This window comes from Peromyscus leucopus, chromosome 1 (assembly GCF_004664715.2).
Source record: "Peromyscus leucopus breed LL Stock chromosome 1, UCI_PerLeu_2.1, whole genome shotgun sequence".
NCBI lineage: Eukaryota > Metazoa > Chordata > Mammalia > Rodentia > Cricetidae > Peromyscus > Peromyscus leucopus.
This window is the reverse complement of record NC_051063.1, coordinates 185,860,349-185,880,297: the sequence shown is the minus strand read 5'-3', so window position 1 is coordinate 185,880,297 and position 19,949 is coordinate 185,860,349. Positions and strand designations below refer to the sequence as shown.

Sequence of the window (19,949 nt, the reverse complement as noted above, 5' to 3'; positions counted from 1 at the left end):
CATCTATTCAGGGTAGTTCAATTACAGATTTTAAAAATTCCACTTATTAATTAGACAATAAAAACAGATTTCTATATGCCTTTTTTATTGATGCTTAGTTTTTGTTTACCCGCTCTATTTAGTGGTTTATTTTTCTGTGAGTATTAGAACCCAGATCTTAAAAATCCTTCATGTTAGCTGAGTGATGTGCTCTCAAAGCTACTCTGTGAGAAAGGACATCAAGCCAGGCTGTGGTGGCACACACCTTTAATCCCAGCACTCAGGAGGCAGAGGCAGGCGGATCTTTTTGAGTTTGAGGCCAGCCTGGTCTACAGAGCGAGATCCAGGAAAGGCACAAAGCTACATAGTGAAACCCTGTCTCAAAAAACAAAAACTAAAACAAACAAAAAAAAACCACGGATATCAACATTGCCCTACTCCAAGGGAAAGAACAATCAAATTATTGCCTGCTTGAGTTTGAAGAGTTAGAAATGTTGTACTCTTGTCTTAAATGGAAACTAGTGACATTCCTGCAGTGAGCATCACTGCCTGGAACATTGTAGCAGAATCTGTAGGGTTCTCTGAGGAGCTCTGGTCAGGAGAGATGGGATGAAAAGGAGAAATGCTGAGGTTTAGATACAGGGGGTGAGAAGAAGGAGCTACCTTGTCTTGCATTGAGAAACTCAAAGGAACAAAATTACAGGGAACTAAAAACCACAACCCAGGCTAGAGTAGCATGAGCTTACTTCAATGAGTCCCCTAGGTCTTGTGAAAATTCACCCAAACCTCTTGCTCCTGGGCACTTCTGTATTGTAATGGTTCCATTGACTCCCTAGTCAACCCAGCAAGAGTGTGGTTCTCTTTAGCTCTTATATACCACTATTTTTTTCTGACATTACCTCCAAACAATTTTTTCTGAGATGTTCCTGTCACTGCCCCTTGGAACTGTGATGCCTGGAAACTATAGTCTCCTATCTGTTGAGCCATTTGCTCTGGGCAATAAACGTTCTCATGAACTGTCACCACTCTAGGCTTGGATTTGGTCAATCAGTTGTCTTTGAGTCATTTTTCCCTATAAACAACCTATATCCCACATTTCTGTAAATAATGCTTTAAAACTCATTGGTTCATCAAGCTGGACTTTGGTGTTATCCTCACTTTCATTTATCATCATTCCTTATCTTTCATGAATAGATGTTTGTTCACAGCTGCCCAGGAATAGTTTCATACTACTGGCCTGTCCATTAACATTAATTTGCTTACATCTGGACTTCAACTGTATGTGTATGCTGGAGGGATCTTTAAGGTCACACTCAAATCAAGGACATATATATATATGTATATATATTCCCTCATAACCTCTACTGCAAATCCCTGAAACACTGATAAATTATTAATGGAGTATGTTGGTAAAAATTTAATTCACACAATGAAAATTTTTCTTTCTATCCCTAGAAATTTCCTTTTAGCTCCTCTAACATTCTGTGACACATCAAACAGCATCTGCATTAGAGGATGAGTGGGGGCGTTGCCTCATGTCATACTCACAGCTCCCAAAATTATCAGCTCAGTTACCCAGATTTCTTTATAATGACAATGAGTCAACTATTATACTATAGACACAGAAAGTGAAACAGAAAGTGAACTGATACCTATAAAAGGGAAAATACAGGTAGGTATTGTTATATTTGTTGTCCATTAGTAGACTTGTAATGGAAATAATGCTTTAGATTATGTACATGGGCTAGTGGATACCATCCTGGCAAGGATGGGTAGATATGACTTTTATTCTGAAACTGATGCTAAGATATTAGACAGCTACCTGTGGATGAAAGTAAAAATGAATGTATTTTAGCATCACTGTGGGCACAAGACACAAAGATGAGCTATCTCAGTACCCATCTTCAAATAGAGCATGGTACTACATTTCTACTAACACTCTCTTGTGTAGCATGAATTGTTAGAAGGTCTTATTAATAAAAACAAACCTGAACCAGATATTGGGGTGAGCACTGAAAGATCAGAAAAACAGAACACACCACAGCTAACCTGACCTCACCAACTCCTCAGCCAATCTTGTTTCCTCAAACTGCAGTCCCCTGTGTCCTCATCTGAATTGATCTCAGCTGAACTGCTGCTAAAATCCTAAAAGTTTAATAGGCTCTAGGTTCTGGTTCTCATGCCTTATATACCTTTCTGCCTCCTGCCATCACTTCCTGGGATTAAAGGCATGTGTCACCTTGCTTGGCTATTTCCAGTGTGGCTTTGAACTCCCAGAGATCTGGATTGATCTCTGCCACCAGAATGCTAGGTTTAAAGGTGTGTGTGCCACCATTTTCTGACCTCTATGCTTATCTAGTGGCTGTTCAGTTTTCTGACCCCAGATAAGTTTATAAGGGTGCACAATATATTGGGGAACACAATACCACCACACTCTTGAAGCTCTGACACTGAAGCACCCATCATGGAGGAGGAAGTCTCTCTGCAGTGATCCTGCTTGATGATAGATCCCAGTACTGCAAAGAACTGTTACCAGTTCTTTCCTCAAACGTGAATCTTCTGCATTTTGGAAACTTTAATTTTCATCTCTATTTTTTAGCTTGATGTGATATCCTTTCCAGTTTAGACTTAATTTGTTTTCCATGTGTAAATGATGAGAGCAGAAAGGGGCATTTTAATTATTACATCTACAAGACCAGAAATCTTTTGCCCCAACTATATTGTAAAACAATCTGAAATTTCACCAAACATGTGCATCTCCAAGTTGCAAACAACACAGAGTCCATAACCACAGTGTAAACTGAGCTGATAGTAGCTATTCAGGATGATTCTGGGGCTCAAAATGAAATGATAACAAGATTTAAGGTGAAATGAACAGTTGGGATGGTCAGGTGTTAAACCAAATTCAACCTTCACAGAAACGAATTCTAAACAATGAAACACAATCACTAAACACTCAAGAATACTAAACTTTTGTTCCTGCAGACATGGTATATGTTGGTAAGAAAATGGAAATGGATCTATAGACTAGTATTCAACAGAGTGGAATCAAATTTAGGGCCAAGGGAATACCATGTTTCATCCTGGTCTGCACGAATGAATCCTTTGTGCTTATCCACATGAGCTGAAGGATCATGTGCTCAGTGTGTCTTCTATGTTATGCTTCCTTCCAGAATCACCAGTCTGTACCTTCCTCTACTGTGGATCACTGTTTTCCAGGCATGGCCTGACTTGTGCCCTTTTGAAGTCTCAATACCTGTGACTACACACAGGTGACCTGTACAAGATTGCTGCCATCAGTGTTCATTCATGGTGTGGAGGTCTCTGAAGCCACTCCTCCCCCAGAGTAACTATATGCAGTTAAAAGTTGCAGAGAAAAAGCCACCTTTCAGTGATATAACCACTGAAAGTTTGCCCACACTAAAAGGCATAAGGGAGCATTTTATTATCCCACTGAGGAACCCAGACCCCTGCCGGTACGCCTGTCTTGACTATTCTGCAGCCACAACAGGCTGTGGAAAAGATCCAATAGGATGTAGGCCCCTGCCACAGCATGATGTGCCCTGAGCCCTCAACCTTGGCCTAACTCTCGTTACAGGAAACCCCCATACAGTGAATGAAGCCAATTAAAGCTAGCAGGGTCATGATAAAGAAAAAAAATGTAGCAGTCACAACAACTGCTGAAAGAGACAACAGTTTTCTTGTAGCTGCAAACTAACCAAGGACAGCACCTCTGGATGGGAGGTACACCAATCCTGAGTCTATAGACCCCAAACCATCATTGCTTCACCCCCTTGCTTTATTTATTATAAATACCCTGCCCCGTTGCTATTGGCATCTCTCTTGCTCTGCTGTTGTGTCAGACAGATGGAGAGGTCTGGTTAACTCATAATAGTAAAATAAAAAACTCTGTGCTTTTCCATTGGATTTGGTCTCTTGGTAGTCTTTGGGGAATCTAGGTACATTTGGAGGTTCCACTGAGATTCCCAATCCCACCATGACCACCTTCCATTGAGTCTTATGGCATCTAAAATCAGGTAATGTTCAGATTTGCCTGGCAAGCTTTTTCCAGTTCTCATTTCTCTTTCTGGCCATTAACGGAGTGGGAGCTCTGTCTGTGAAGCCTGCATATGATCTATGGTGGACTCATTGGAGGATCTTTTGTTGGCATCCTATGAGACGTTCCAGGCCTCCTCTGAGGGATCAGGAGACCCAGGGTCAGGAGATCCATCTGAGGGGTCAGAAGAACCATATGATGGAGATTGGATTCCCTTTGTTTTTCTGTAGAGGCTAAGCATGTCATAACCACAAGCCAAGAGTCCAGTGACTTGTTATCAGATCTGTCCACAGCTTGTCTTGTCTGCCATTGTCTGTGTTTTTGTTGCTGTGTTTGTTCCTCCATTTGCTCCTCCGTTTTGGTGGTTAGAGCAATTTGAACTCCCTAGAACATGGGCCTAACTAATAGTCACCCTACCCCATTAAGTCCGTTTCTTAACAACTTCAAGGATTTCAGGGACTGTGGATGATGTATTAGGTTATGTGATTTGAAACCCGGGTGCCTGCGTAACTTGTGTGAGCAGAGATGGCCCACTATTTCCACTAACTGGCCACAAGAGGGCACTTTTGATCTATTATAGGAAAGACCAAGGAAGTCATTCAGAAAGAACACCATGACCAACTCTCTTACATTTCCATGTAGGAAGACATGGTCTATTACCCCCCACCCTGGCTTAAGTCCCTGGTCCTGACTCAGATGCTAAAAGAGTCACAGATTTTTACCCTGAGAAAGGAGGGGGAACCCAAGAAAGCTACCTCTGCTGCCCGTGCCCATATTGCAAGGAGAATGGAGGATGAGGGAAGAGTTCCTCTTCTCACCTCCCCCTATCCCTCAACTCCTTCCCCTTCAAACCCTCAGCACACTCCCCCAGTCCTCCAGGAAGAAGCTGAGGCAATGGCTGAGCCTGCACACCCACCAGTGGTCACCCCACACACACACATGCACCCATGGATGTGCCCTCCTTGAGGCCTCAGGGCATCAGCCAGATTCCACTGACCTGCCTCTTTGGGTGCTTGGGCCACAGACTGAACAGGGAATTGAGATCTATCAGTACTCACTGTTTGTGATGGCTGATCTATATACCTGGAAAAACCACACCTCCCCTTTGCAGATAATCTAAAAGGATTCATTAGCATGCTAGATTCAGTGATATTTACACACCTCCCAGCCTGAGATGACTGCCAGTAGATATTGCAGATTTTGTTCACAACAGAGGAGAGTGAATGGATTGTAGTGGAAGCCCACAAGTCTGTTCCTGGCCCCAATAGATGGCTGCCCTACCACAGACAAAGCTCTCATTGATGCAAGGTTCTCATTGATTAGACCTTAATTTGATTTCAATACACCTAAAGGTAGGGAGAGTCTTAAAATCTACCACCAGGCTTCAAAGGGGGATCCTCCGGGTCATGGCACAGCGACCCACTAATTTGTCCAAAATTAATAGCATATCACAGGAACCAACTGATTCCCACACAGTCTTTTTAGAGCAGCTGATGGAGGCATTCAGGACCTACTCTCCAATTGATCCTGAAGTGGCTGATAACAAATCACCTGTGATCCTAGCCTTTGTTAATCAGGCTGCTCTGGACATTAGAAAGAAACTACAGAAAGTTGATAATCTAGTAGGGAAATCTTTATCTGAACGTCTAGAGGTGGCAGCTAAGGTGTACAACAATAGAGAAACCCCAGAGGAAAAACAGGCCAGCCTAAGCGCTGAAGAAAATGAACAGCAGAACTGAATAAAGGCTACAGAGAATGAAAGCCATGGCAGCTTCGGAGAACAGGCTGCAATGCCTTGCTGGGGACCAAGGTAATCCTTCCAGCCAGGAAGAGAGGCCCCTTCTGCAGAGAGACCAATGTGCCTATTGTGAAGAAATGGGCCACTGGGCATGGATTTGTCCTAATAAAGAGGGACGTAAAAAGCTGCCTCCCCAGGTGTTAACAACGAAAGATGAAGAAGAAAGCTATTGAAGGGGGATGGGGTTCACTTCCCCTCCCACAACCTAGGATAACATTAAAATTGGAGGGGAGACCTGTCCAATTCATGATGGATATGGGAGCACAGCATTCAGTTTTGACAGAGACACTGGCATGAACCAATACCCCTGGACTACCCGAAGACAAGTGGATCGTGGCTTGGGCCAGGTATCCCATTCTGTTCTTGTCATGCCTCACTGTCCATATCCCCCTTTGTGAAGAGACTTGCTAATTAAAATTGGGCCTTAAAGAACATTTGAACAGGACAGGGTGACAGCAACAGACTTAAAAGGAAAACCAGTACAAGTCATAACAGTACAATTGGAAGATGAATATAGACTCTATGAACAGCCATCCCCACCCCAAGAATTGGGTCCTTGGGTGAAATTATACCCAGAGCATTTGTGGAGAGAAGGGGGACCCGGACTGGCTTGACACTGACTTCCATATTGGTGGAATTAAAACCAGAGACTACTCCAGTGCAAGTCCATCAATACCCCATGTCAGTAGAAGCTCGGATGGATTGCCCCCAACATCCATCACCTGCTTGGCCAAGGAATTTTAAAACCTTGCCAGTCAGTCTGGAACACCTCCTTACTCCCAGTCAAGAGGCCAAACTCTTATGACTACTACCCAGTCCAGGACTTGAGAATGGTTAATGAACAGGTCATTGACATTGACTACACAGTCCCAAATCTGTATACTCTTCTGAGTTCATTATCATATAGCCTACAATAGTATATTGGGTTAAATTTGAAAGATGCTTTCTTCAGCCGGCCACTGGCCCCCAGAGCCAGGCTTACTTCATCTTTGAAAGGCATGACCCAGAAAAAGGGTTCAGTGGGCAGCTAGCAGACTTGGACTTGGCTGCCCCAGGGTTTCAAGAACTTGCCTACCATAATGTAATGAGGCCCACCATGAAGACCGGGGGCCTACTGGACAGAGAATCCCAGAATTGTTCTCCTACAGTATGTGGATAATCTCTTAATTGCAGCTACCACCAAAGATTACTGTAAGGAGGGCAACCTTCTAAGGATGGGTAGAAGAAGCCTTCCTCACCTAGCATGGGATGGCCCAGATGTTGATTAAAAAAAAAACTACTGGATGACATCATCCCCTGCATGCTAGGCTCAGACAATGGACCTACATTTGGGCTCAGCAGCCTCAGTATTCAAGCATATCTGGCCAAAGTTACAGGAGGGATACAAAAATGTTCCTCCATCTACCCTGCACCAGTTCCAGCCTGGATAGTGGGTCTACATCCAGAGGCATCAACACAGGACCCTAGAACCTCACTGGAAGAGACCCTACTTTGTGACCCTGATCATTCCCACTGCCATCAAGGTCTATGGAATCACCACTTGGATTACTACTCCCACATCCATGCACCTGATTCAGAGTGACTGAGTTGCCAAGACCAGCATCAGGAGACACCAAACCTTGATGGAACTGGACTACAAAACTTGACCTTGTCAACCCCCTGAGACTTAAACTGAAGGTCAGATCTCCTGATGGCCATGCTGATAACTGACTTGTTTCTTGCCCTTCTGATATCAGGTAGGGCCACATCAACCCCTAAATCACACACAGCAACTTTTAGACATTAATGGGAACCTTGTAAAGCAGGTCTCTAAAGTCTCCCCAGTGGGGATCTGGTTCCCTAACATTGACTTTGACCTTTGTGCAATAATGGGCCCTGACTGGAAAGCTGAAGCCAGAGATATTAGATGTACAACTGCATGGTCAGATGATTGCCTAAGAAGGGCACAGTTTTACATTGTTCTGGCCTGAGAAAAATTAAGGGCTAACATCTAACTGCTACTGTGGGGATGGGGTTGTGGGTCCACTGGGCACATATGGTGGAAGCCCCCAGTTACAACAGACCTCATCACACTCCACCAAAAGCACAATAGTGTTGCCAATGGTCCCACTGTCCTACACTCATGTGACACAGTCTTCCCGGGACCTGTCTCACACACTTGCAACCCTGTAAAAATAACTTCCAAAAAACAAAGTAAAAAGACAAAGTATTGGTAAAACATAGGGCATTAGGCTATCTGAGTTTGGATATGATCCAGGGGCCCTATTTACTCTTTGGCTAATAGCCTCCAGTCCTACTCTTCCAAGAGGCCAGGAGGATCCCCAAAGATATAGCCCAACAGAGTGCTGGCTCCACCTAAACAAGCTCTTCCCCAACGGAAAACACCAGCTGATCCCATGCCACCCAGTACCCCTACCAGGTTGCTACATCTCTCAGAACACCTAGTCTTACCATACCAGAGCCAGGTCCTCTCTTAAAACTACTAGAGGCATCCTACCAAGTCCTTAAGCCCTCTAAATCAAACCTCACCCATTCCTGCTGGTTATGACTTGACACTAAACTCCCCCACTCTGAGGAAATAGCTACAATGGGGGGAAATACACTGAATCTGACCACCCTTCTCAATGCCATTGACAGCAGAATGGCGAAGCCAGGCTGACTCTATAGTCTGTTATGGAATGGGCCTCTGCCTAGGAATGGTGCCTATCTCTTACAAGCCACTATGTAATCAGACCATTCAGATACTTCCCCACAGATACCTCCTACCCATGGAGGATGGGTGGTGGGTATGCTCCTCTGGGTTGGTTTCCTGTGTCCACAGAGAGGTATTGGGTTAGGACGAAGACTTTTGTATATTGATTGGTGTGTCAGGTTCCCAAAATAATCTACCATCAAGAAAAAGATATACCAAAGACTAGAGGAATACCAGACTTGACCGAAAAGAGAGCCTGTGACAGCCCTCACATAGGTGTCCTCTTGAGCCTGGGACTGGCAGGTGCAGGACTGGGATATCATCTTTGGTGGTATAAGACAAATATTACAATGACCTGCGAGCTGCTATTGACACAGACCTAGAAAGGCTTGAAAACTTCATTGCCCACCTGAAGGTCTTGCCGTCTCCTCTTGCTGCAGTAGTGTTACAAAACCAATGGGGCTCGGACCTTATATCCTTGCATCAGGATGGGCTAAGTGCAGCTCATGGGGAAGAATGCTGCTTCCAAGTCAAGCATTCAGGGCTGGTAAAAGAATCACTGGCAAAGGTCAGAGACAGGTTGGAAAAGCCCAAAAGAGAGCAAGAACAAACACAGGGCTGGTCTGAGTAACTATTCAACTCATCCCCATGGTTGACTACTCTGATTTCTACCTTGCTGGGTCCCTTACTGATTTTGTTACTCTTTACTCACTTTTGGGCCCTGTATCCTGAACAAGTTAATTTCCTTTGTTAAGGAACAGATAAATACAGTACAGCTAATGGTGACGAGGTCTCATGTCCTTCCCTTAGGGATCCTCAGGGAAAACACATGATTGGTCCTTTTTGAGTAACATCAAGAGGGGCAAATGAGGAACTCAGGGTCCTGCCCGGACCCCTGTTTTGACTGTTCTGCAGCCATGGCAGACTGTGGAAAAGATCCAACAGGATGTTTGCCCCTGGCACAGCACAATGTGCCCTTGAGCCCCTGACCGTGGGCCTAGCTCTAGTTACAGGAAAACCCCACCAGATGCCCACATACAGTAGAAGAAGCCAATTAAAAGCTAGTGGGCTCCTGATAAAGAGAAAATGTAGTAGCCACAACAACTGCTGGATGGGAGGTGCATCAATCCTGAGTCTGCCCCTGTGTTGTCTGTAGACCCAAACTCCCCTTGCTTTATTTTCTATAAATACCCTGTTCCCTTGCTGCTCAGCATCTGCCTGCTCTGCTGCTGCATCAGATGGATGGAGAGGCCTCTGTTAACTCCTAATAGCAAAAAGACTCTTTGCTTTTGCATTGGATTTGGTCTCTTGGTGGTCTTTGGGAGACTGTGGGTACAACACAACCAAATGGGAAGCCTGATAATTGATCTCTAGGAATCCTAGGTCAGTCTGTTCTACAGAGTGAGTTCAAGAACATCCAGAAATAAACAGTGAGACCCTGTACCCCCTAAAAAATTAAATAAATTTTCAATAACCCTCTAAGAAACATTATATTACTCATTGTTTCACCAGCTTGATTTAGGTAGAATCTTGTCATTGTCTGTGTGATTGATTTACCTGCTGCAGGAAGTAGCCATTCATTGTTCATGTATCCCCAAGAAAACTGAAGTTGGCCTGGATAAGGAATCTTCAGCATTACGAGTACAGTCTGGCTTAAAGTGTAATCAGAACCAAGTAGAAGATAGAAAAGTATCAGCTCTGAGCACCCTCAGCTGAAGGTGTTGACTGAGGGATGCATCAGAATTATTTCTAATTAAGTCTTGGTCTTTGGTAAAGAGGATCATCTAAGCAGATGTAGATGGGCATATGGGAGATGCTCTGAAAGAAGAGACCACATTTAGATATGGGTTTGTAAAACAATCACACAGGAAGCTGACTGAGAAAGGGGAGGAGATTGAGACCTGCTTGAATTCCAGTAAGCTTTGTGTCAGAACCAAAACCAAAACCAAAGAAACCCACAGGAACAGAGACCACATGTTTTGGAGCCCCACCCTTCACAGCAGTGGGAAAACAAAAGCCACTTGCCTAGAAAGAGCAGTTCCTGATTTTGCAAGGACTGCCTGTATAACATACTCTCGACAAGGAGGCACCATACTGCACAGGCAATATACATTGTGTCTGTTCATTTGTCAAGGGGACCAACCATCTGCAAACTTTTGGCAACTGGAAGAGGCTATGATCCCCAACCTCACAGTTCTGCTTTGTCTTGGTGAGAAATGAAGTTGTGGAGAGAGAACTCTGAGTAGTCTACCTCACAGCTAAGCACTAATCCATCAAGGGTGTCTCAGTAGCTCAGAAGGCATCTGGAAGTGGAGGTCCTGCTCAGGCTTCAAGGACATACACTCACAGGTAATTCTCTTGCAGGACTGAGTCTGGGCCCCAGGAACCAAGTGCTGGCAGGTGAGTGTCTTCCCAGCTTTTATAAAGTGTACATTCTCAGTGGGAATCAAAGGTCACCTCTGAAGAAAAGAGATGGAGAAGAGCTGGTGTGGACTGATGCTGGTGTTGCCTGCAAGGTCCTGAGACTGAGAGCTTGGAATTAAGCAGAATGTCTTCTGACCAAACATTCATTTTTTGCGTTGTTCTTTGTTTTGTTTTGTTTTGTTTTGTTTTGTTTTCAGTGGGCCTCTCTAAACCCAAACTCAGAGCTGTACCAAGTAATGTGGTAACCATTGGGAAGCAGGTAACTTTAATTTGTGAAGCCCTCTTAGATGCCCAGGAATAATATTTCTATAAAAAAGGAAACCCAGATATCCAGATACCAACAGCTCATGAAGTCACTGAAAAAAAAAGGAACAAGATCTTTATTTCATCCATTAGACGTCATGATGCAGGCCAATATCGGTGTTATTATAAAAGCCCTGCTGGCACATCAGAACACAGTGACACACTGGAGCTCATGGTGACAGGGGAAAGGACCCTTCCCCAACACTAGGATTTGTCTTGAGGAAATGAGTATATTCACTGTGGGGTTCCTTTGACAATTCTGAAACGGGGTGACCAGGTTAGCAATATAAGTCCACTTAGGAGGCTTCCTCTTCTCTCCAAGGAGTCTACTCCAGCAATGTCAGCCTTTTATCCCTGCCCACCTCTGTGGTGACCTAAGGAGGTTATGTGACTCTTCAGTGCTCCTCACAAGAGGAATATAACAGTTTCATTCTAGTGAAGGAAGATGAAAATTTTTCCATGCACGTGGCCTCACAGAACACATACACTGGTATATTCCAGGCCCTGTTCACAGTGGGTCCTGTGACTCCACAACAGAGATGGAGATTCACATGCTATGGCTATTACCTGAACAGCTTACAGCTGTGGTCAGTACCTAGTAACAGCTTAGAACTCCTGGTCACAGGTAAGGGAGCTTTAGATTTTGCTTTGAATAATCATTGGCCAGATATGAGCTCACAGGAAAGGACCTGATATGTGGTGGGTTTGGGAGCTCATGCTCCTGAGCCCAATGTCACAGAACTCGGGATACAGTTGTGATTAAGGTTCAAAAACCAGGAAGGACATTAAAAGTAGAAGCCATTAGGTCCTGGGAAGAATTTGGTCTTTATGTGTCCTTCTGCTGCTGCAGATCAGCATAACTAACATCTGCAAGTGTGAACTTCTTTGTGCAACTGTCTTAGCAAAGAAACATTTTTTTCTTGTTCTTTGCAGGGACCCTCCACAAACCCAACATCTGGGCTGAGCCAGGCACTCTGATCACATTAGGGAGTCCTGTCACCATCTGGTGTGAGGGGACCAGAGAAACCCAAACATATGTGCTACATAAAGAGGGAAGTCCAGAACCCTGGGACAGACAGACCCAAAAGAATGACAGCAATAAGGCAAAATTCACCATCCCATCTGTGACAACACGGCATGCAGGGAAATATCACTGTTATTCTTACAACGCTGCTGGGTGGTCAGAGCGCAGTGATACCCTGGAGCTGGTGGTGACAGGTGAGTGTTTAAATAATACTCAGGAATTGTATCCCAAGACATGACTCTTAAAACATCTAGTCTGAATGTATTCCCACTCATCAACATTTCAGAGGACAGTGCAGACTGTGTGAGCCCACTTAATTTTCCATGTTTATCTCTTCTAGGAGTGTCCATTAAACCCAGACTGATAGCCCTGAACAGCCCTGTTGGAACCGTAGGACGGTCTGTGACCCTCTTATGTACCTCAAATCAGAGATACAACGGGTTCAGTTTAATTAAGGACAAGCAGAAGTTTTCCAGCTCCATGGGCTCACAGAATGTATATACTTGGCTGTCTTCTGCCAGGTTCCAAGTGCGTCTCATGACCTCCAGCCAAAGATGGAGTTTCAGATGCTATGGCTATCACACAAGCAAGCCTCAAGTGTGGTCAGAAGGGAGTGACATCCTGGAGCTTCTAGTCTCAGGTGAGGACATTCCAGCTCTCTGCTGAATGACACTGAAATGGGTTTGCCCTGGAGGCCCTAATGTGTGATAAATACAGGGCAAGACGGGTTCTTGAGCTCACTGATGCAGCAAGCAGACTGTGGGAGTCAAGATACAGAACCCAAGGAGGGGTGTTGTGATAATGGAACCTGGGAGGGTCAGGAGAAAGATGGATCCTCACATGGCTCCATCTGTCCTTCGATTATTCAAGGGTCAATTCCAAGTTTTACTTTCCCTGTGCAACTGTACAAAGTCCTACATGCCTCTCACCTACTTCTTTTCAGGGACCCTCCAGAAACCCAGCATCTGGGCTGAGCCAGGCTCTGTGATCACATCAGGGAATCCTGTGACAATCTGGTGTGAGGGAACCAAGGAAACCCAAATATATTTCCTGTATAAAGAAGGAAGCCAAGCACCCTGGAATAGATTGACTGCACCAGTGCCTGATCACAGGGCCAAGTTTTTCATCCCATCCATGACAGAGCATAATGCAGGACGATATCGCTGTTACTGTTTTAACTCTGCTGGGTGGACACAGCACAGTGACTCCCTGGAGCTAGTGGTGACAGGTGAGTGGAGACTCAGGAATCATATGAATCCCCAGATGTGACTCTCTAGAAAAGTTTGCTCTGAATGTATCCCCACTCATTACTCAGGTTTGGGGGACAAACCAGACTGTGTGAACTCATTTAATATTCCATATGTATCTCTCCTAGGTGTCTACACCAAACCCACCCTGTCTGCACTGCCAAACCCTGTTGTAACCTTAGGAGGATCTGTGACCCTCTCATGTATCTCAAATCAGGGATACGGCAGGCTCATTTTAATTAAGGACAAGCAGTTCTACAGCTCCATGGACTCACAATATGTATATACTGATGAGTCTTCAGCTAGATTCCAAGTTAGCCCCATCACACTCAGTGAAAAATGAAATTTCAGATGCTATGGCTATCACACAAGCAAGCCTCAAGTGTGGTCAGAAGGGAGTGACATGCTGGAGCTTCTTGTCTCAGGTGAGGAAGCCCCATCCCTTCTATTGAAAGACACTGAACCTGAAACAGGTTTCCCCAGGAGACCCTAATGTGTGATAAGTATAGAGAAAGAATGGTTTCTGAGCCCACATATACAGATGCAGACTATGGGAGTCAAGATACAGAAAGTACTGAGGGGTGTTCTCAGAAGGGAACGTGGGAGGGTGAGGAGAGAGAAGGGTCTTCTGAGGGTTCCATATGCCATGTTATTCAAGGGTCCTGTCCAAGTATCATATTCACTGTGCAACTGTTTAAATTCCCATATCCCTCTCACCTACTTCTTTGTAGGGACCCTCCAGAAATCCAGCATCTGGGCTGAGCCAGGCTCTGTGATCACCTCAGGGAATCCTGTGACAATCTGTTGTGAGGGAACAATGGAAACCCAAATATATATTGTGTATAAGGAAGGAAGCCCAGTACCCTTGGGCAGATTAACTGCACCACTGCCTGATCACAAGGCCAAGCTTATCATCCCATTAATGAGAGAGCATAATGCAGGGCGATATCACTCTTAGTGTTATAACTCTGCTGGGTGGACACAGCACAGTGACACCCTGGAGCTGGTGGTGACAGGTCTGTGGAAAATAAGGGTCACAGTCTTCACATTTTCTATGTGTGGGTCCCTGAAAGCTCTTGGTTGGGAGAATATTACCCACATGAAATAACAAGGAAAAGTTTGGTCACACTAATATAATACTTGCTGCTTCACACTTCTAAAATGTATGACACCATGTGGTTGATTGTAAGCAAGTTTAAACACAGTACAAATTCAGAAAAAAGATTCCTGCTGTAATAGAAAATCCAGTGAACACCTAGGATTTATTGCATCAAAACTCAACTCAAATGTGACCATGAAGATGGGATCTATAGCTAAAGGGCCTTTAATCTAGTGTGGTCAATGACTGACATAGTGTACATGTCAGCAGGCTGTAAAGTCTATAGCACATCTTCCCTAAGATGGACTTTATTAACTGAGAGCTAATGAAAAAGTCTAGGGAGACAGAGTCGGGGATAAACATTCTGGGGTATTCAGGTGATGTCTGGAGCTACAGATACATGGTCCCCTGGTTATTAACAACATCCATTCCCAGCTCTCTTGATAGAAAACAGGTATTTATCAGTTGAGGAGACACACTGCATGGATAACTTTCCTGATATCTCCCATGTTACTTGTGAGATCAAGCACATCATGTCCTCAACATTTTTCCTCAGGAAATATATTGATTTGACCTACCGTCTAACTGCTGGTGCCAATGTATCATTTAACAGGCTGTGTCCTCTTTTTACTAAGGGTCATTGAAGGTAAAACTACTCTGTCATCATGTTGATACCTCAGGTGGGAGGGTGAACCTCCAATGTGTCTCATCACAAAGATATGATTGATTCATTGAAACTGGGGAAGAACAGAATTTCTCCAGGTCCCCCAATGCTCAATACACACACTGGATAGTCCCAGGCTCTGTTTCCAGAGATCCCTGTGACATCCAACAAGAGTGGGCCCTTTAGATATTATGTATACTTCCAAAGTAGACCACATATGTGGTCAGTGGCCAGTAACCCTCTGGAGATATTTGTCTCAGATGAGGACCTCTTGTTTGCTCAACTGTTTTTGATAGAAGAACTCTTTATCACTAGCTCTGCTGCCCTGAGGATGGTTCCAGTCATGATGGCTGAAGGGAGCTCTTGGCATCTATTGCTCAGAGGGGAGAGCCCATGACACTGACTGAGAAAGAATAGAAGAATGCATTATCTTAGTTAGGGTTTCTAGTGTTGAAATGAAATATCACCATCAAAAAGCAAGTTGTATAGGAAAAGCTTTATTTGACTTACATTTTCACAGCACTGTTAATCCTTAAAGGAAGTCAGGGCTGGAACTCAAACATGTCAGGACTCTGGAGGCAGGTGTCATTACAGAGGCTTAGATGGGTACTGTTCACTGGTTTGCTCTTCATGGATTACTCAGCCTGCTTTCGATAAAATCCAGGATGAACACCTCAAGGACAGTATTACCCACAGTGGGTTAGACTCTCCCCTCACTCCCTGGAGTCTGACCATAGAGGACTAAACTAGAACTCTGTTGAAGATTGGTCCATGGACTCAATATAAAGATGGATAGATGGAGTCTCTTCTGAGAGGGACAGACACATGTAAAAGCTGCTCTCCTTTCGAATTCTCAGTTTTGACAACTGTAAATTGGAAAGCACTGGCCTAGATGTTAAGTTCTTTTTAATTCTGACCTTATCTGTGTCTTCCTCACACAGAGAAACCACTTCTAAAATTGTCGTGCTGTATCTGACACTGTGATGGTGACACTGTGTATGGGTATGCAACAGAGCCAGGACAAGGCATTCAGGCTCCTTCCTTTCACTTCATGCATTTTATCTTCAGAGTGGGAACACAGTTAAAGTTTGGATTTCTTGCATTTAATCCTCCACAGTGTGCCTTCCTGCTGGGTGACCAGTAGGTAAAATGTCTAGGAGTGATAGGAGTCAGTCATACATTGCACGGTTATGTGAGTAAGAGGTGGTGAATACAAAGTATTGATATGGACCTTACACACAATTTCTCCTTCATGAATTTAGTTGCATGTTCCCATGCCCCAGACTGAACAGAAAGCATAGGAAGTCCTCCTAAATTATGAATTGGAAATGGGAGGTGAATTTCTTCACCAATACTTAGTTCTTGTGTTGATAAAAAAAAAAATCACACTCAAGTGTCTTAGTCTGAAGTTTGAACTCAAACAGCTTGATGTCTGTGAAGAATCCAGAAGGAATCATGGCACCCTAGAGAAAGATTGATACTGGATCCTTCTGAAGTTTTTTGATTAGCGTAGTATGCAATTATAAGAAATGAAAATTACTGGAAATATGAATGCTAACTTCAGAGAAGACTCTCTGCTCTCTTATGTACTTAATTAATTGTGTACCTTCTCTTCTGTACCTAGGAACTGATGAGAACATCACTATATCACAAAACATGTCCAAACCAAAGACAGGTGAGTACAAATTCTCAGCTTTTCTCAGGGTTTTGATATCTGATCTTCCTCAGTTGATTTTCTTCTTCCCTTCATTCTTTCTCCACAGCCACAGACTCAGAGGAACAGGATCATCACACAGTAGAGAATCTGCTCAGAATGGGGATGGCAGCCTTGGTCCTTGTGGTCCTTGGAATACTGGTGTTTGATGCTTGTCACAGCTCTAGACATGATCAACACAGAAATGGACTATGAATGGGAAGTACAGCAACACATCTTTTGCAGTGTCATGGACTAGACACTAAGTATGGAGATTGAGGATGGAATTGTAAGAAAATACAGTTGTTCATGTTGGAGAACTGACTAGGGGTCAATGTGAATTGAGTGCAAGGGAAATAAATGTCTGTTTATTGGGATGGAGAGTACTTTCTCCACCAATCAAAATATTCCCTTACATCTTGCTATGGAATTTGCTGACCACTGCCTCCTTTCTTCTCACCTAATGACATCGGGGAAATTTCTGTACCATCAACTAGAGTAGACTCCTAATCTATATACTTATTCTTCTTTGTCTTTCATGTAACTTTCTATCATTTTAGATTACTATGTTCCCATCAACATTACAAATTTCTTTTCTACTGAGGTTCTTTTCTACAAGGTTCTTTTCTACTGAGAGCAAAGTACTAAACTGAGTTACAATAAATATCAGCAGAAATAAACCACCAGGATAAAAAATAAGTTACTTTATTCAAATGATTTTCTGAGACTCTTCATTCAAACGTTGGTACCTTCAGTTTTCACCATATGTCCATTCCGTGATTCTCTTAATATGGAAAAGATTGCCACTGATATACCTTTGTTAGAAGAACTCATTGGTAGAATATTATTCACATGGTGTGGTGGTATTGTGTTCCCAAAATATTGTGTACCCTAATAAACTTATCTGTGGTCAGAGAACAGAAAAAAAACACTAGATACTTATGATAGGCAATGGTAGCACATGCCTTTAATCCTAGCATTCCAGAGGCAGAAATCCTTGTGTTCAAATATACAGTCAAGCATGGTGACTCATGCCTTTAATCCCAGAAAGCAAGCCTTTAATCACAGGGTGTGGTGGTAGAAAGCAGAAAGGTATATAAGGCATGAAGACCAGAAACTAGAAGCATTTGGCTGGTTAAGCATTCTGGCATTTGATCAGCAGTTCAACTGAGATCCATTCGGATATGAGGACACAGAGGCTTCCAGTCTGAGGAAAGAAGATCAGCTGAGAAGTTGGTCAGGTGAGGTTAGCTGTGGTTTGTTTTGTCTCTCTGATCTTTTAGCATTCACCCCAATACCTGGCTCAGGTTTGATTTTATTAATAAGACCTTCTAAGATTCCTGCTACAACATGGCTTTGAAATCATTACTTATAAAGCAAAGTCCTAATGTAAAGTATTTTATGATCTCTCTCTACATAACCTTTCCTTTATCTTAAATACATTTATTTATTTTATTTTTATTAAGGAATTTTGTGTTCATTTTATATACCAGACACATATCCCCGTATCTTCCCTCTTCCTGCACATCCAATCTTCCCCCACACCAACCCCTATTTCCTCCTCTAACAAGGTAAGTCTCCCATGGGGAGTCAGCAGAGCCTGGTTCATTTAGTAGAGGTGATTCAAGCCTTCCTTCTGCAGCTTCCAAAGATATCAACTGAAAACAGCATAACAAGATGAAATAAGACTAGGCACAAACCTCATTTCAATTCTGGATGAAGAAACCCAGTAGGATCAAAAGGGTCCCAAGAGCTAGCAAAGGAATAAGAAACATTTCTATTCCCAAAGTAGGGAGTTTCACAAAATCCCCAAGCTAAACACCCACAACATGTACACAGAGGACTTAGCACACATAGACCCATGCAGTCTCTGATTGCAGTTTCAGGCTCTGTGAGACACTGAGCCTTGCTTAGTTGATTCTAGCGGCCATGTTATCACAGTGTCCTCAAACACTCTGACTCCTACAACCCCTCCAGCTCTTCCATGGGTTCCCATGTTTTCTTTATCAATTTATCAGTTGATGGGCATTTAGGTTTGTTACCTTTCTTCTCTTTTGTGAATACTGCAGTGATAAAACTGGATGTGTAACTAGTTTTCTGGTGTGTTGACTTAGAATTCACTAGGTGTGCACCAGGAGTGGTATATTTAGGACAAATTCTAGTCCTACTTTCAATATTTTGAAGCAATTCCAAGCTGGTTTTCATAGCAACTGAATGAATTTAAGTGACAATGCGAAGCATTTAAATGTTCCTCTTTTTCAAGTTTGTTACTGTCATTTACTGTCTTTTGTTTTTCCACAATAGCCATTTCTCTTTTTTGCCATTATTTTGGACAGTTTCATACATATGTAAAATGTGTTGTTTATATATTCTCCCTCCCCTACTCTCCTGTATCCTGCTTCCATCTTGTCTTATCCACTTCTTCAGATCTTCTGATCTTCCCTTAAGGGAAAGGTGTAGATTTAAAAAAATGGATCTCAAATTAATTGATGTAATTTTATTTTTCATGTGTCTCTCCAAACCTGTCTCCTCATGATCATAGCACATTTTTTGTGACAATTTCTTTGTGATTTACTTGTCAAGGTGTCCAATTCTAGAGTGGAAGACTAGTTTTATAAAGCTAGACTACAATGAAAAAACTCTTAAATTCAAAGAGGCTGGACCTTTTTTCTGGACCCCAAACCAGAGTTAATAATACATCTTGAAGTCACTTATGTTTTAAGGTTGATACTCTCCTGTGACCATAGCTTGTTTGTGTAATCAGTGTTTAAGAAAACTATGGAATAACCAACCTTACTTGCCATACATTGCCTATGTCAACAGCTTTTATATTCTAACCTGATACATAATTTTGATCTTCAGATAGGCACTCTTGAAGCCCTGAACCAGAGAGCAATGTATGCTGCTGTATGTGTGTTATGATAATCATTTGCTGAAAACAGGAAATAATTAGATAATGGCCTTGAAAA

The 19,949-nt window shown here is 43.2% G+C and overlaps 1 protein-coding gene across 1 annotated transcript; it reads left to right on the top strand.

The window, feature by feature from the left end:
* Nucleotides 1-6,127: 6,127 nt before the first annotated feature.
* LOC114688523 (leukocyte immunoglobulin-like receptor subfamily A member 6) lies at nucleotides 6,128-17,694 on the top strand. Its single transcript, XM_037199620.1, has 8 exons — nucleotides 6,128-6,181; nucleotides 6,787-6,981; nucleotides 12,156-12,471; nucleotides 12,618-12,917; nucleotides 13,221-13,505; nucleotides 13,653-13,949; nucleotides 16,912-16,962; nucleotides 17,051-17,694. Exons 1-6 carry the CDS (start codon nucleotides 6,128-6,130, stop codon nucleotides 13,865-13,867), a joined length of 1,365 nt encoding a protein of 454 aa, XP_037055515.1. The 3' UTR covers nucleotides 13,868-13,949; nucleotides 16,912-16,962; nucleotides 17,051-17,694.
* The last annotated feature ends 2,255 nt before the right edge of the window (nucleotides 17,695-19,949 follow it).

What these genes read in the sequence shown, in the direction of transcription:
- LOC114688523 (XM_037199620.1), top strand. Translation starts at nt 6,128, where the DNA reads ATGAACCAATACCCCTGGACTACCCGAAGACAAGTGGATCGTGGCTTG. An exon ending in CCTGGAGCTGGTGGTGACAG is followed by an intron (nt 12,472 to 12,617) that starts GTGAGTGTTTAA and finishes TATCTCTTCTAG; the next exon opens with GAGTGTCCATTAAACCCAGA. An exon ending in CCTGGAGCTTCTAGTCTCAG is followed by an intron (nt 12,918 to 13,220) that starts GTGAGGACATTC and finishes ACTTCTTTTCAG; the next exon opens with GGACCCTCCAGAAACCCAGC.